We start from the raw sequence: 16960 nt of genomic DNA, 5'->3' as shown, positions 1-16960 counted from the left end.
AGCCTTTTCGCAAACCGACACACATCGAGACTGAAGCCCATGACTCAGCGTCACTCTCAACCGACCGACCGACCCTGTCCCCAAGCGTCCTCCCTTGGTTCTTGGTTGGAGCGTGGGATTGTGGGACTAACCATCAAGCCTCGCGCTCCGTAAAAAAGTTGCGTGACGATTTGTTCATCACGCAATCTTCATGGAAAAAAGGTTCCTTCTTTGGGAGTCATTGTATCTTGGTTAGTATTGTTTTCTGTCTTTTGTTTCTATTATTTTACGTCATCTACGTACGATGGAGAAGCCGGAAAAAAGTTCTCGTGACATGACGAACAATAGTTTTGTTTGATGAGTCTTGCGGATCTGTGTTGGATCAACCGACCGCATGCAGCTGCATTTTATCTGATTTTATTCAACTGACGTCTTGTCACTTTCGGCAGGTACGTATAAAGCTTCTCGCTGAATGGTCTTTATAAATACCAAGATCACCGGTAGATAGCCTGCGTTGCAGACGAACAAAACCCCGGTATATATCGATGTTGTGTTCTGCAACTTAGGCTACGGTATAGATGGCGTATGTTCCATACTCATAGCTCTTTCACGACAAGGATTTTCCCTCTCCCGTTTTACCTGTAAAAGTAGCAGTGTATAAAAAACTCAAGGTTTGTATTGATAAATACACTGTGTACATCCAAGCCGGGATATTATAGCGCGTCAGTGTAAGATTTTTTGTTATCATTCATGATTTGAGCCTTTGGGACCTACAAAGTTCAGTTAATATACACTTTTAATACCCGGGTTAATAGGACCAAGTAGGTGATCATCATAGAGTAAATTTGTTTCAAAGTGCTACATTGCATAATTTGTATGCCAGGTTTATTTGATATCATTCTGCCATATAGGTAAAACAGGATAAAGCAACTAGAAAAAAAAAACTGATATAGTTCCAAGAGACTTGCGAATGTGTTTGTTTTAAAGATGAATTACAGTCCGTACTGCGCATCTCGGCTGCAATGTTTATGTGAGCCTCACAAACAAAGAAAACAAAAAATGACAAACACCTGTTTCTTTAACGCCAGATATCCTTGCAGAACAAATAATAACAAGTAGAAGAACCGACGCTATTTCAAACCGACGTTTCAGCTCATCGGAAATTCTTGAACGAAGCGAAGTGTAATGGCGGACTAAAAACACTTCATGTATGCTGTCAACGAAGTGCAACGTTTAACGAATTCAAAACAAAACGAAAACAAACCCCGAGTCTGCGCAGTACGGACTGGAAATCAGCTTTAATGGGGTTCATTGTACTGGGGTTCTGTTTCCATCAGAAGCATACGTGATATGCTTCTGGTTTCCATTCATTTCACTGTTAGTAACTCTGGCCAGGCTGGAGAATTTATGGTTCATTAGCAAAACCCTCTCTCTCTCAATTCTCGTTTTGCCCTTGGACACATAAGGCCATGACCAGAGACTGCTGCTGCTGCCTGTCCTTTACCTTCTTCCTCAGCTCTCCCCAGCAGACTCGACTCACCTGCATCTTTTTTTCAACTGTCCATCGCCAGGTCTCGATTGGTCTTCCTCTCCATAGGCAGCGGGCAGAGCAGGGGGGAGGGGGGTGGGAAGGCGGCTGTTGCCCTCCAAATGAAATTTTTGGGGGGGGCTCAGCCCCCCCCCCTCCCCCACGTTTTGGTGCCAAAAATATCATTAGCGCAGCATGAAAAATGATTGGTTTGTAAGATATCCAGTCTTGTGATCTCTTCACAAATCCTTACGTCAGGATCGTGCTCATCAACAAACTCCCCTTTGCACAGGCGCGTAGGAGGGGGTTCGAGGGGTTCGAACGAACCCCCTTTGGAGGTCAATAATAGAGGACTGAAAACACAAACTGTTGATTTTCAGCTTTTAGCAAATAGTGGGGGAATGGAAAACAAACTTTGAGTGTTGCAGCTTTTAAAGAAAACTCTAAAAGTATCGGGAAAGTAAAATTGTTAGGAGAATGGGCTCTCCTCACTGGCTCTCAATTTCGGGGGACCCAGGTGATACGTCCATATTTAGTGCATATTGACGCTTTTTGACGCTTCTTTTAGTACATTGACGGTAGAGCCGGGGGGTGGATAGCCTCCCACGCAATCGTTCTTAGGGGCGATCGTGTTGATCGCCCCTAAGAAGGACTGCGTGGGAGGCTAGGGGGTGGGGCTTAAGCATTAACCCTAAGATGTAGTGTACTAAGCCGGTATGTATGTATGAATGTATCAAGTTAACAAAATGCCGGAAATTTTGTTGTTATGACTAAAAATACCTGTTATTTTGAACTCCATCGAGTTTGAAATATTGACGTGCACAATGCTGAAAATAGCATTTCCGGGCCTCTACATTTCAAATGATTCTGGGGGGACATGCCCCCAAACCCCCATAGAGGCTCGCCCTTCGGCGCTCGTATTTAATAACCCCCAAATAAATATTCCTGTCAATACGAACACCCTTCCAAAAACCTCAGCTACGCGCCTGCCTTTGCATTACCTACAAGGGGAGGTTCACATGCTGTTTAGATTGTATTTGACATTACCTGTGGCATTGGTGAATGATGAGCATACATTTTCTGCCCTCTGACGTCACGACTAAAGAACTACCTAAGAAGCAGAGTCATCTGAACTAGCTACAATGCTTAAGATTCCAGACACATTGGACACTGTTAAGATTGCAAACAGGTTCACTTTTGCCAACAAACGAGGGTAAAAACATTTTGGGAAATTTGCTTGGCTTGGTGTACTTTGAGCCCCCCAATCAAATGACATTTTTTTGTTTACTCTCTTGCTCTCTTTTTACTTTGCCCCTGAGTCTAACTGAGCTTATAGCTGAGCTTATTTTGGTAAGAGATGGTGGTAGATATAACCTTCGTTCTAATAGTGGTGTTGTTCTCAACTTTTCAAGCTGCAAATTTCTTCTATGCTGCCAGTGACCGATCTTTCCACATGGCTGCCCCAAAGCTTTGGAATAGTCCACATTGGGACTCCCACTCTTATATTCAGGGGCAGCACTTATTAACTTTTTTGTCCCAAATGTGGTGCTTATTTGAGGGCAGTGCTTTTTCAGGGGAGGTGCTTATTTGAGTAAATGACAGCATATATGGTAATTGTGTGGTTAAAGCCATATTTACTTAAAGAACACAGTCTGCCTTAACACACATCGCATGTTCTCACATTTACATCACAGCAGTCAGATCATGAACTAAACTTAATCTTTTGTTTACATCTAGAAATTCAATGATGCAGAAAAAAGGATCTGAACCTGATTTCTCAGAGCCATGGCATCTTAGTGATGTTGTTCTTGTTGTTGAAGATAAAAAATTCCATGTTCACAAGGGCACTTTATCCATGTGGTCACCAGTGTTTGAAAAGATGTTCTCTTCAGAATTCAAAGAAAAATCAGCTAGTGAAATCCCTCTTCCTGGCAAAAATTCTGCTGAGATAAAGGAGATGTTACTTGTCATATACCCAACATCTAAACCAATAAGTGAAGACAACTGTTACTTTCTTCTTTCCTTGGCCAGAGAATATCAGATGGAGCAACTTACAGAGCGCTGTGAAAAGTATCTTTTACAGAGAGAGAAAACACCTCATCAAGCCATCGACTTTCTTGTTCTAGCCAATGAGTTTAACATGGAAGATTTGTGCAAGCAGTGTGTTGAAATTGCCAAACATATCTCAATAACTGAACTGCGCCGTCATGAAAAGTATGCTTTGATTGCACCAGAAAATGGCAAACAGTTGGCTGAAAGACGAGTGGAGTTACTGGAAAATAAAATACTGAGCAGTGAACAAAGGGTGAATTCAGTGAAAAAAGAAGTCAAGGATGTGTGTGAGTGGGGACTTAAAGAATTTGGACGGGTTCTGTACCTTAAAAAAAACCCTGAAGGAAGACGTACTCCACGTGCCCTTAGCGACTGTACAAAACTTTTGGAAGAAACAGCGCAGGAAAGTAGTGAGGTTAATGTTATGCTGCAGTTGTTATGTCAACGCCTTCGAAGTATTTATGAGCCATTTCATGCTTAAGGCACTGGGTACTGTGACATCTAAGATGGCATCAAGTCTTCTGAAAAAGAAGACTAAAATAATTATGTAGGGTGTGAAAAGCGTACATTTTGTCTCACTGCTGTATGAAGTACAAACTAGTGGTACTATCTATTGTCTGTTTTCCTCTTCTCCCCATCTTTTATCGCACGTCCTGTTCTGAGGCTCAAATTTTCTACACTTCTCATAGTGAAAATACAAGTGGCACCTCAACTTTTTTAATTATAATCAGTGAATAACATATTAGAACAGATTATTTTATAAACCATGACATGACAATGTTTCAGTTTATGCGTGACTTGTAAATTACGTTCGTAACAGCAAAAATAAAAAACGCAAACATTTAAAACTTAACTAAAAACGCGCAAAATAAAAAATAAAAAAAACCCAAAAAAAAAAAACGCACCTACCACTACCTCCCCCCCACCACGACTCACCAAAACTAAAAAAAAAAAACGATCCCGCCAACACGAACCCTCCGCGAGCCAAAACTCTCACCCGCCTTAGACGCGCCCCTTGCTAAAGAGCCACCTAGCAACCTCATCCCACACGGCAAAAGACACCCCACTCTAAAAGCTGACCATATCACTTCACTTCCTCCAAACATACAGAAACACCACTCTAGCAAAGACTCATCTCTACATTCACAGTGTCGGCTTGTTCCTTGGCTGCCGCCCCCTCCTGGGCGCCCCACGGCTCCCCCGTGCCCTCCTCTCCGTCCGCTCGTTCCTCCCCCGCGTCCGGTGGTCGCGGCCCTGTGGCACCCTCTCCTGCGGCCTCACCTTTGTGTGCGGCCCTCGGGGTTCGGCTCGTCTCCCCACGACCTCCTTTTTTGCTTGTTTCCATTTTTTCTCGTGTGGACTATTTTTTGTTTCACGTTCTTATTTTAACTTCCTCTTTGACGGGCGTAGGTGCGCGCGTCCTTAAGTTTAAGTTTTAATTTTATTTTGCGTTTTCATTATAAACTTGTAAATTAATTATTGATTTTAAGCAAAATAATGAGGAAAAGAAAGAATCCTAACATTGAAATCCATGGCATCCATTTTAGGAGTTTTTACGTATACTGAGGTTTAGAACAGATGGCAGAAATTTGTAAAGTTAATTAAATTCCATAACTTTCCCTTCACCTCGAAAAAATAATTTCCTTGACTTTCTGTGATGTTTGGCAACCCTGACAAGGCCTAGTGGCCATCAGGAGTAGCAAGGACAAATAGAATTCACTATGAGCCAGCTGTAATTGTCAACCCAGTTGTGGGATAGAGCGGTTTTCACTTGAGTGTCGAAAGTTAATTGCATTTGCTTTGGTTTTGCAGTGCTACGCTTGGTGATTGGCTTAAAAATTTCGCACCACTTCCTCAGCCAATCAGAACTAAAACCAAAACCAATCGTGACTCGCTCGCGCACGTTTTCCCACGCTTTGAGTCAGCTACATGTATTTGCTTCGAGTTTTGATTGGTTCACTGGATTGTCAGTGTCCTTTGTGATTGGCCGGAGTAATTACTATGGTTTTGGTTTTACGACACTCAATTGAAAACTGCTCTAAACCCTGCTAAAGCAACACAACCCAAATGCTCTTTTGCTACAGAAAGGTCAAACACTTTGCTGACTTGATTGTGAACCTGTTATTAAATGATATTATTATTTTTTTGTTTTTCTCTTTCTCTTATGTTTGTTTGGATGGTAAAGACTTGTCATAAAGAGATAAATTAATATTTGTTAAATGTTACAGTGACGGTGTCGAACAGGCTCTTTAATACAGACACCAAAGGTACATAGATGAGTGTCCACATCATAGAGGAAAAGATTGTATGACTTTTGGTTTCTCTGGGACCAAGTAAACTGTCCATAATATAGAGGTGTCAATAAGGAGAGGTTCAACTGTATTGTGTTATTTTTTATATAATCCCATATTATTTCAGTCGAGACATCGAAAATGGCATGGCACAATCTGATCCATTTTCAGATTAGAACATCTCAAAACCAGATGCTTTGGAATTGGATTAAAAATAAAATAAAAGATATCCTCTTAAATAGATTTCTTTATTTCTTCAAAGTAAAAAATATCTTAATTTTTTCATCACAAAGCGAGTTCTTAAATATAGAAATACAGTTATATTTTACATTAAGTTAGACCATAAAGCAAAAAAGAATTGCTTAAATCTGAGAGTAATAGTGTGACTGTCTGCTGATGTTTCATAATAAATTATTATTATATTCTTCACTTAGTGTGAATAATTGTACATCTCATGTGTTATTATTCTGTTGGTCTTCTATAAACTGCTTCAGTGTTGCTGAATCAACAGGGATGTACAGGTATTCTACACCATCAGTACCCTGCAAAAATTATGCACACAAAGACAGGATTTAGAATAGCACTCTCTAAATTCTCATTTGGTGTTAAAATAGAAATTGACTTATGGAAACAAGTAAAGGTGTTGATGGACTTTGCTGTACACTCTGAAAATTTTAAATGTTTCATCTGACATGATGCACAGCAGCGACTGTGGGTCCCCTCCCCTCACTTTAACAACAACAGATAAAACAATTTCGGTGTTTAAAAAACAAAACAATTTGACTGTCTCCTTAGCATTCTATCTTTGTTCTGTTATAAAGCAATCAATAAGGAAGTGACACAAGCAAGAAAGAAGTGCGTGAAACATGGGCCACAGGGAAGTGTTTCTCCCTACTTCTTGAGTGCTTTATAAAAGAGCTTTAGCATAGTCATGAATTTTTTATTTTTTTTATATTGTAAATTAATTTTACCTGCATTATTTTGTAATAAATTTTAATTGGCTGCAAACAAGTTTTATCCCGTGGCTGGAGGTGCAGAATGACTTGTCATGGATTGTACAATCTGTTTCGTGTCAACACAGTGTTTTGTTTTACATTTTTTTTAAAAAGAGCATTTGGATTCCATTGAATAAAAAAATGCATTGATCACTTGCAGTATTGTCATCAATTTTGTGGTAAGGCTGTGCTTTTTTAGAACCAGTATTGTGATAAATTTTGGACATGTACTAAATGACAGCTAAAAGTTAGGAAATGGAGTGCTGGTATAATAAGCCAAAACTTCAGCCAAAAAAGTAAATAAAAATTATGCAACTGTAACTGTTGGAATCACCTTTTTGGAGGTGATAAGCTTGTGATCACGGAATTCTATTAGTTGGGCTTTCAGTGTTGAGTCACTGTTTACCAAGAACTGTTCCCGGCATTTGGAGTAACAAGCATTAAATGACAAACCTGCAAGAAAAGAAGGCATGGCTCTTACTCCAGTTCAACTCTATGACCAAGAGATTAACACTAACCATGTTATCAGCTACATGACATGTTAATGTTTACATACAGTACTATCTCATAATTAGCATGGTTGTCATAGACATCGGTTTTCAAAAATCCCTGACTTTTCCCTGATAAAAGAAAAATTTCCCTGACCAAATAAATTCTACAAAATTTCACATATACTGTAGTTCTGTAGTGGCCCCCAGCCTTGACTTGAAAAAAAAAAAAAAGACTGAGATTACATTGACCCGAAATGTTCCTTCCAGCCATCCATTGTACGAAATCAGTGGGCCCGGGGTTATATTCCAATTATTTTCCTTCAATTTTCTTCAAAATGTCAATAACTCCTGACTCGGGTATTCAGAAACTCAAAGGACTGACTAGAGCCTGAGTACAAGCAATTCATATTGCGAACCTAAAAAAATAAATGAGCCTGAAATTTTACTTTCTATTCCAAAAAGTACAAGACCTAGCACCTCGATACTGATTTATTCAATCAAACAGACTTTTAAGACCTAAAAAAATACATGTCAGATCTCTTGACCCAAAAAAATACAGAGGGTGTAAATTTTCAACCCCCCAAAAATATGTCTCCTCCCCTCATGTATACTGCAAGTACCCCCCCCCCCCCCCCCGAGGATGTATGTAGGAAACAAACACCACTGACCAGATCAGTCAACCCCAAACATAGATTCAAGCACTTTGGTTTGGGGGTACAAAATGTGTTTTATTGGTGTACATCTAGATCTTCCATTAAATCTTGGCTAATTTTTCCTTATGCAATGTTACCATGTTAACTTCTTTTTCAATAAATAGAGCAGAATAATTGGGAATTAATGATGGTAGCTGACAGCTAAGTTGGCTTACCAATATAACAATTATTATCCTTCTCCTCAAGCTGATGTCCTGCTATTAGGATAAAGATGCCACGAGCATTGGGAGTCAAACTACGGAACACATGAACCAATGAACTAAGAGCCAGCGCTCCAGTGTGCTGTACCAGCAGAGAATTCTCATATGATGTTTCTTCCTTGTATGGTTCAAATGATGTCACATCAAACCATGACCAGTTAAAACGACCCAACTGAGTATGATTCCAAACTGAATTGATAAGTCACAAAAAAGTGTCAATTCACTGATCATTTTCACAAAAGATTATAACAGGCCTTAAATGCAATATACATGATTATGTCCCCTTACTTAATTGCCAAAAATTCAGCCCTCATGTGAAATTCTTTTCAAACCTCAGGCACCTTTACTATTGTTCTTATATGGGCATCCTTTTCATTTTTGCTTCTTTGCTGCTTTGTTCATGATAAAATTTACAACTTTGAACACATTTTCTGATCTAGGCTTGATCAGTTCCATGCCCTGGCCTAACCGTGCATAAACTAAGGCTATTAAAAACTTAAGAAAGAAAGAGTTTAAATTTCTTAAACAACAGTCTGTGCTTCCCTGACTACTAAAAGTTTGGACCTTGTTCCCTTGGCTAGAAGATGATTACCAAGTTGCTACAGTAACCAAAACATAAAATTATGACAGGCAAATTATGTTTAAACACATTCTGGAAAAATGCTTAGCTGCAGTATACGTAAATAATTAAAAATAATTGTGCCCCATTTTCCAAACAGGTAATAGTTTTTTTCTGAAATATGCAAAAATACAATGAAGGACACTCACGCTAATTGTTTGTGTGCAGGATTCACTGCCTATGCAGTTCATGTACGTTATAATGTCATGCACCCTCAATCATATCACAATTTTTACACACCCCCTTCTCTTCGTGGTATTCTCACACCATGAGTGGGAATTTATTAGGCAGCATAAGATAAAGTATAGCTAAATGATCTTAGATACTTGGTGACTTGGGTTTTTCTTTAGATAGATCTAGAATGCAATCATTTTTTTCTACCCATCTTACAATGTAGAAACATTTTTGTGATAAAAAATACAAGTATTGCACGTTTGAATAGTTTTTTTTAAGCTACCCGGCCACCATCAAGTTTAAAAGGATCATATTACCCATGCATTTAAGAAAATTTATTAATAGCCCCCAGCTCTAGTTTTCACAGCCCTTTGTCTATTGCAATTAATTTACAGAAATTTCTAAACAAGCACTGCATTTGATACTCACTGAGAGGTGCATTGATGTGATCAATACTGGCAATGATATGAAGTCCATCTACTTCTGCAAGAAGGCTGAGGACTGTCTGAGTCTGAAAATACATTGGAGGTGTGTAACATTGTTCCAGAAATTACCATCAGATGTTTACAAATAACATAACTTTTATCATTACAATCATCGGCGCCGTCGTCATCATTATTCAATTAACCTTTTCATACCTTCAACCACCCACCTTTTTATCCTCTGCGGAAAACATTTTATTAACTCTCATTTGGAAACATGCTGACTGTGTAAATTGGGCATACACACACAATATGTTGTAAAAAATTAAGCCACAAGGAATAAACAGTATACATGTACGGCATTAGGTGCAGTTTGCGGTATAAACCCACCTTTTTGGATCTCAGCATAGAGCCATCAATATTATGAATAATTACAAAAACCTCCTCTGAACCTACAACATACCAGCAAATAATAGTCAATAATTAAGATGGATCTTCATACTATAACTTGAAAGTAACCATTCAAATGCAGTGATTTATCAAGACACCAAATTGAATGCTATTCACAAAATTAATTTCACTCTGACATAATTCATCTTTCGGCAATGTTAACGGCATATGTCATGTGACCTCTTACATCTATTAACCCACTCCCAACTTCAGCTTTGTACCTGATCATAATAAATTATATAAATTGTATTGAACATTATTATGTCCAGGAAGAATCTTATGTTCACCATTAGCATTATATTGTATATGCAGTATCTTAATAATACAGTACATCTGACAACTTTTATCACATCTTGTCCAGAAAGAAAATACAAAACAAGACTCATATCCTCTGGAAACTTTCAAACATAAAAAGGGTCTACTAACATTTCTCATTGCTGAGGGCCTGTTTGATAAAGTCACATTGATCTGTCAGACTCTTGAATGATCCATCATGCAGTAAAATCTCCTCAGTTATTATGTTCAGAACCTTCAAAAGCAAAAAGCTTTCGTTAGTGGCAGTAAATTAAAACAGTGATCATAATACTGTAAGAGTGCAAATGATTTGACTAGGACTATAATTGGAAGGCCACACCTTTCAGGGGGACACTGTTTTCAGATGGTTAAAACACATACCATCGGTGAAGAGATCCACCTTAAATGGTTGAAACCATGCAGTCCATGTTATGTATCATCTTCCAGGGAATATTTACTATATATCAGAAGTTCAGAACAGAGTAACGTACAGTATGTTGCCTTTAAAAAACAAATGTAAGGCTCATTGATTAAACAGATGTCAGTAAATTTGGTATATACTATTTTGGTATTCTCAATGTTTTGTGATAACAAGTTACATTTTATTTGAGGTGGCTACCAAATGAGCATTCCTCCTTTTGCTAACAGCCTACTATGAAATTTAATCACTTCCGTTAAATTCCAGTGGGTAATTTTGAGCCAGGTCATTACTTTTTAAGATTTATGTAACACTGTTATTAAGCAAAAAATAATTATCATTGAAACATAATGTGATATTTGTAATCACAAGGTTCAGACGGCCCAAACAATAAAATAGCAAGATATGCTAATGATATCTAGCTCTCTGCATGCATTGCAGGTCGATTGTGCCCGATGCACAAAAGCAAAGGTCTGCAATTTAAGCCAAGTGGCCAATCATGCTAGGGCTTATTAGTCCATCACAGGGTAACCCCATATTAAATTTGACAGCACCTATTTTGTACACTGGGGTGGAGAAAGGCACTGAAAGAGGGCGGGGGACACTGAGGTGCTGAAGACCGCACTACTGCAAAAAAAAAAAAATCAGCAAATATTGCAATACCACATTTTTTTACTACATAGCTGGCGGAATTGTTTACATAAGGGCAAAAAGTGAGCCAAAAATGAGCAGTGGAACCGTGAAAACAATTACATGACTTTAAACTGGTTGTTGAAACAGTCAAATAGATAAAAAAATGTTTGAAAATATTTATTAGGCCATTTAAGCTTGCTTCTAAAATGACCCTAAAGGCTAAAAATGGTCAGGAAAATTAATGGTGAAGGATAAGTTTTTTTATACGGATTATCATCAATCAAAACACTTAAAAAATGCTTCCCACAGGTTTCAGGAATACCGCAATACTGCAATTCAAGATTAAAAATACTGAAATACTGCATGGAAAATTGGCCAATACTGCAATACTGCAAACCCCAATGTCCCAGACCCTCCTGAAACAGTAAAGTGTCTTGCCAAAGAACTCAATGCATTGAGCCCAGCCTGCAGGGCTCGAACCTGGACCACTAGATCTGAAGTCCAGCCCGCTAACCATTAGGCTGCTCCGCCTCTCTTGCTCATATTAAGCCTGATTTTAGCTCCTGGAGTTTCTACACCATGAAGTAACCAGGGTCCAGTTGTTCAAGGGGTGGATAATCCTATCCACCAGATAAGTTGCTATTTAGTGAAGGCCCGTAACCAGGATTTTTCATGGGGGGGGGGGGTGCGTATAAGCAGCTCCGGTGCGTATTCATGAGCGCCGCAGGCGCGGAAACGTAGGGGGGTCTGCATCCATCCCCAGAAAAATTTGAAAAAATAGGTTATCTGAGACAGCATTTTGTGCGTTTTGAAGACAGTTTGTAAGGAAACATGGCAGGTAAAAGTGAAGGTAGCAACAACAATAATCTATGTAGCTGGTACATTTTTTAAATTTAAAAAGAACTTTTTACTTCTAAACAAACCTTGTAAGTGTAATTAATTTTACAATGAATAGCTAACAATTATGACGGCAGTACATAAAAGGAAGGCAGGAAAAAGATAGGTTTCGTTATTTCAGTGTCAAACAGTAATTAAATAAATCAGCCTGAGAGTCGGTTTGTTGATCTTTAAGTACTGTGGCAAGCTCCAACCTTCTTGGGTGCTTCCAAGCCCAACAAGTACCTAGCCTGCGAACACGGACGTATTTCCAGCTGTCGTTTCTCTTTGCCGAAAACTAACATAATTTATTAATTTTCGGCAAAGAGAAACAACAGCCGGAAATATGTCTGCGTTCGCACGCTAACAAGTACCCAGTCTCCTCTTATTTTTTCTTCTAGCGCCTGGGAATATTAATGGAACTTTGAACCATGAAGAACATTTGGTAGAATTTATAGTTGAAATTAACCTACTAGAATCACACAATTTGGTCAAAAAAATTCCACACGCATCTTCAAATGGTGGACCTTCAACCCAAAGGACCATATTGAATGTAAACAGTACAGGCCAGTACAGGAATACCATTTCCCGTTATTAACCGTTAACAATGAGTGGACTTCCAAGGCTCGTAGTATAGGGGGTGCGGACGCACCCATCGTACCCCCCTCCCTATGGGCCTGCTTTTGAGTGGATAGCTGCATGTCATACAAAAGCTACAGTGCACTTAGCTATCCACCCTTTGAACAATTGGGGTCAGAGGTTAATAATTACTACCGTAATGATTTGATTTAGCCCCCTCCTTTTAATGAGCGCCCCCTTCCGAATGGTTGTTTCTCAAAAAATTAAATAAGTGCCCTGTCTCAAATAAGGGCCTTCCCTTAAGGTAAATAAGCGCCCGGCGCTAATCGAATCATTACGGTACTTCCTCTGGATGGGATGAGGAGTTTTGAGAGTTCACCCATCAGCTGCATACCTACCAATAAAGACTCATGCAACTTACAAAATGTATACAACGTGATTCTTCAATTTCTCAAACCTTGAAGGGAAATTAAAATTGGTTTGAACCAATCAGCAGTTTAACAACTTTTGGTTTGGGATTGGGAGGTTCACAAGACTGAAGGTTTAAGAAATTAGGAAACTAAACTAAATTTTATTATTGACAAATATATTATTAATAAGGCACTTACATTTTTTATGGTGAGACTGGGAAAAAAGCCATTGACTACAACTTGAAGGTGTGCGGAAAGTTTAGAGGAACGAAATTGATCAAGCAGAACCTTTTTAGATCCAAGGCCATAGAGAAGAATACTAAATCCATTTCTAAAAAAATATGAAGTATTGTAAGCAGACCTGAACATTATTAGAACAAGTATGTAAGGAAAGCAATACACTAGTAGCTAAGTATTTCAACTGAACACCGCCTTAGAATACATGTCATTTTATTACCTAGATATAACAACTTTTAAGTCTACCTGTAGAGAAAACCCTAACTGCCCAGGAAACTATTGAGCAGTACTTTTACATGTTACATCTATTTACCTGTTTTTTTATGTACTCGATCAGAGTGCAAAGAAGTGAATGTTCCAGCTTGCATTTTTGGGCAAGTTGAAGCCATTGTGTGCTAGGCCAAGTCTTTTCTCAGCAGCCTTAATACAGATCTGCTAAGTCCAAAAATGGTACTTGCCAATTTCAGGCAAGTGTTGGATCGATAGAGTCCACTAGCCTGACAGGAAAATCCAATGAATAGTCCTGGACTATCAGGCAGGACTCTTTTACATCCTGCTTTGGTTTTAGCTTACAAGTTGGCACATAAAACCCCATAGTGTGTGTGATGTGTCTGTGAATGTGTATTTATGCCATTCTGCCCTACAATGTAGGTTTTGTACATGATAAAAGTTCATACCTTAAATGAAACATCCACTTGTCAAAGAGAGTTTGTAGTTTGTGGTACAAGTCAAACCTCTCCTTGGGATGGGAGCTGGATACTTGATTTAAATGGGACAGCAATTTCTGTACATGCAGCAAAACAGCACACACGAAAAAAAAAAATAGACAATAATTTTTAAGTTGACAGGAACTTTTTTGCCAGATGAGTGACCGGAAATGAGCTGGAACATAACATAGCCATGGCAGGAGAAATAAAGCAGAATCACACTACAGCAAGATGCATGATCAAGGGGCAGACAAACGATTGGTGGACATTGTATTCATACAACTCATTGCCTCCTTTAGCAACCCTCCAAGTTAAGACCATTTTAGTCGCCATGGCGACTAAAATTTTGGACCTGGCGACTAAATTTGAACCAAGGTCGCCAGCCTGGCGACTAAAATTGAGAGGAATGATTGAAAGCATCAGCTTAATTTGGTGACTAAAATTTTTCACTGGCGACCAAAACTTGAGTAGTTGGTGGCCAAATGGGCACTAAGGAAAAAAGTAAACTTGGAGGGTTGTTTAGTACTTATAATAAACAGTCTCATAAATACATGAAGGTTAGAGCCCTGAGCTTACTTGTTGATCCATATGTGGCATGTTCAGTTTTGAAAGAGTGTGATCAGACGTGACACACTTAGAACTTTGCTGTTCAAAGTACTCTTCACGTGACTCCTCTATCTGAAGCAAAACAGTATTATAAGAAAATTAAAGATGACATCAATTACATATTATTAAATGTACCTGGCGAATGCTGTTTTGTGACATCACCAGTTAAGATTTAAGATCTTTGCTAAAACAGCCAGTGAAAAGCCAGGAAACCAGGCTGAATAACATGATTTCAAAAAGCTCATTACATTGTAATTATTACTTGGTAGGCTTGGTTGTGTTGTAGTTAAAAAAGAATTTCAAGTCTAAATGATTTCAAACTAGTTTGATTTGAATTTTTCATTGTTTAAGGAATGTGTAAAACTATCTGGAAAAAATAAAAAAATACACTCAGTACAAATCAAACTAGTTTGAATGGAACCATATGAATTTTGACCTATTAACAATAAACTAACACCAATTTTATACAATGACCGAGTTTCTGCGCACGTTGTGTGCCTGAAACAACAAACTACACTTATTTTATACAATTAACCAAGTTACTGCATGCGTTGTGCGCATGTCATCTATTATTAGAGTACAGACACACAGACGATATCAATGTCAATGCCTGGTGTGACTCGCACACATGATCAGAGTTCATAGTCCAAATCAATTTTGTTGGCAAAGTTTTTCAAAACTTGTGGAGCCACAACAAAACAAAAAAAATTCAGTTTAATTAGAAATCTAAAGTGAGAAACATTCTGAACATATCCCGATCCCAGTGCGTGGACATGTTTTGCTAAACACCACCTTGTTCCCAATGCTTTTCTTGTCAAAACTCTGAGATTTCGGGGAAAGAATCGTCATTTAATCATTTTATACCGAGATTTTGTTTCTCACATTGGTTTGAGTTTACATATTTTTGTGGAGTGTGTCAGTTATGGTTGTAATAACTCACATTTTTCGACAGGCATGAGAAATTGGTTCGTAAGCATGAGATTAAAGTTTTAAACTCGCAGGCATGAGACTCATGCCTAAGGCATGAGAGTTGGCAGGTATATTGTATAATTAAACAAATAGATTCTATATTGCTGTGTGTCTGTTCAGTTATAACCTATGCTGTAGATCACAGAAGACATCAAAATGTGGTAAGAACATCTATATCAGTGATCAACCCACTCGCCTACTGGTTCGTGGGCCAGTTTTTTGTTGTTACCATATTTTGATGCCATCTGTGATCTATAACTGAACAGATGCATGGCAAAATGGGGAAAAGGTTAAGAATCCGATCCAAACAACGCGTCGGTAATGCGTTGGCCAACGTGTCGGCCGACACACCACCGACACGTCGGCTGACATATCACCAAAGACAAAGACTACGAACGCCGACCAAAACAATGCCGACGCGAAAGCTACAAACGTCAACGTCAATGTTCTCGATGTAACTCTGATATGGAATTAACTGAGGCCACGCGCGTAAATGATGGCTACATGTGGCAGTGTGTAAAAAGCCGCTGTCGAACCTGACTGTCTATAAGGTCAATTTGTACTGAAAAATACTTGCCGACTGTCGGCCGACGTGTCGGTCAACACAGTGGCCGACTCGTTGACCGACGCGTTGTTTGGATCGGACTCTTAACCTTTTCCGCAGAATGGAATCTATTTGTCAACTTGAACATGACAACCACCTCAAAAGCCTCCTCTACTTTCCCTTACACAATAATTTACCTGATTTGCATTTCCTTTTGTGACTTTCTTAAAAGCTCTAGAGATATAACACAAACATATGTCCTGCTTAAGCATCATTCAGCACAAGCGGTGATGTGGGTTGTTATATATTAATACATGTATCTTGTACATGTATGACGTCTTCAATGGAAAATGTTTTACTCCTATCTTTCATTACAAATTTTCAGATACATGTAACAAGGAGTATGATTTAGGAAATATTTCTAAGATTTTATTTGCTTCAAGAAAATAGACTTTCCCCAGATAACTGGAGAAAGTAATTAGGAATGCTCCATTGGGTGCTTTCTCAAATCATGCCAAATGGCCTTGTTTAAGAGTGTGGCACGTAATTAAGCCATGGTTGCTAGCTTTGAGACCACTGGCAACTCTTATCTTCTAGCAGCTTTTTTTATACAAATCCACTTCTAATCATTTTTCACACATTTTTAAAACCACCACAAATCTCACAGGCAATCAAAATTAGCAACCTTAAGCTCCATTTCTGTCATTTGTATATCAGAGGCTCTAGTTTAAAAGGACCTAGTACTGGGGTTTATTGCAGCATGCTGGGCTGCA

General features: G+C 38.7%; 2 protein-coding genes across 8 annotated transcripts in view; one reads left to right on the top strand and one right to left on the bottom strand.

The window, feature by feature from the left end:
• LOC144659490 (origin recognition complex subunit 2-like) overlaps positions 1 to 16960 on the bottom strand; it is a 142836-nt gene that overhangs the window by 106789 nt on the left and 19087 nt on the right. For 4 of the 5 annotated variants that reach the window (XM_078519939.1, XM_078519941.1, XM_078519942.1 and 1 more), the window contains 10 exons: positions 16385 to 16421; positions 14645 to 14746; positions 14039 to 14145; positions 13323 to 13455; positions 10341 to 10443; positions 9855 to 9916; positions 9472 to 9553; positions 8205 to 8438; positions 7180 to 7298; positions 6083 to 6392 (listed from right to left, as the gene is read on the bottom strand). In XM_078519939.1, the coding sequence (XP_078376065.1) occupies positions 6303 to 6392; positions 7180 to 7298; positions 8205 to 8438; positions 9472 to 9553; positions 9855 to 9916; positions 10341 to 10443; positions 13323 to 13455; positions 14039 to 14145; positions 14645 to 14746; positions 16385 to 16421 (1069 nt within the window). In that variant the 3' untranslated portion in view covers positions 6083 to 6302. Of the gene's footprint in view, positions 1 to 6082; positions 6393 to 7179; positions 7299 to 8204; positions 8439 to 9471; positions 9554 to 9854; positions 9917 to 10340; positions 10444 to 13322; positions 13456 to 14038; positions 14146 to 14644; positions 14747 to 16384; positions 16422 to 16960 lie in introns of those variants that run through there. The other variant, XM_078519940.1, reaches the window with a different exon arrangement.
• LOC144659939 (BTB and MATH domain-containing protein 36-like) lies at positions 180 to 4361 on the top strand. 3 transcript variants are annotated; one of them, XM_078520471.1, is made up of 2 exons: positions 180 to 230; positions 3245 to 4361. In XM_078520471.1, the coding sequence occupies exon 2, from the start codon at positions 3252 to 3254 to the stop codon at positions 4038 to 4040; it is 789 nt and encodes a 262-aa protein (XP_078376597.1). In that variant the 5' UTR covers positions 180 to 230; positions 3245 to 3251; the 3' UTR covers positions 4041 to 4361. The 3 variants fall into 3 exon arrangements, with proteins under 3 accessions (XP_078376597.1, XP_078376596.1, XP_078376598.1); XM_078520470.1 differs by lacking the exon at positions 180 to 230 and adding an exon at positions 243 to 428; XM_078520472.1 differs by lacking the exon at positions 180 to 230 and adding an exon at positions 518 to 650.

This window comes from Oculina patagonica, chromosome 7 (genome assembly GCF_052425735.1).
Source record: "Oculina patagonica isolate OP01 chromosome 7, crgOcupat, whole genome shotgun sequence".
Classification (NCBI taxonomy): Eukaryota; Metazoa; Cnidaria; class Anthozoa; order Scleractinia; family Oculinidae; genus Oculina; species Oculina patagonica.
This window is presented reverse-complemented; position numbering and strand designations above follow the sequence as displayed.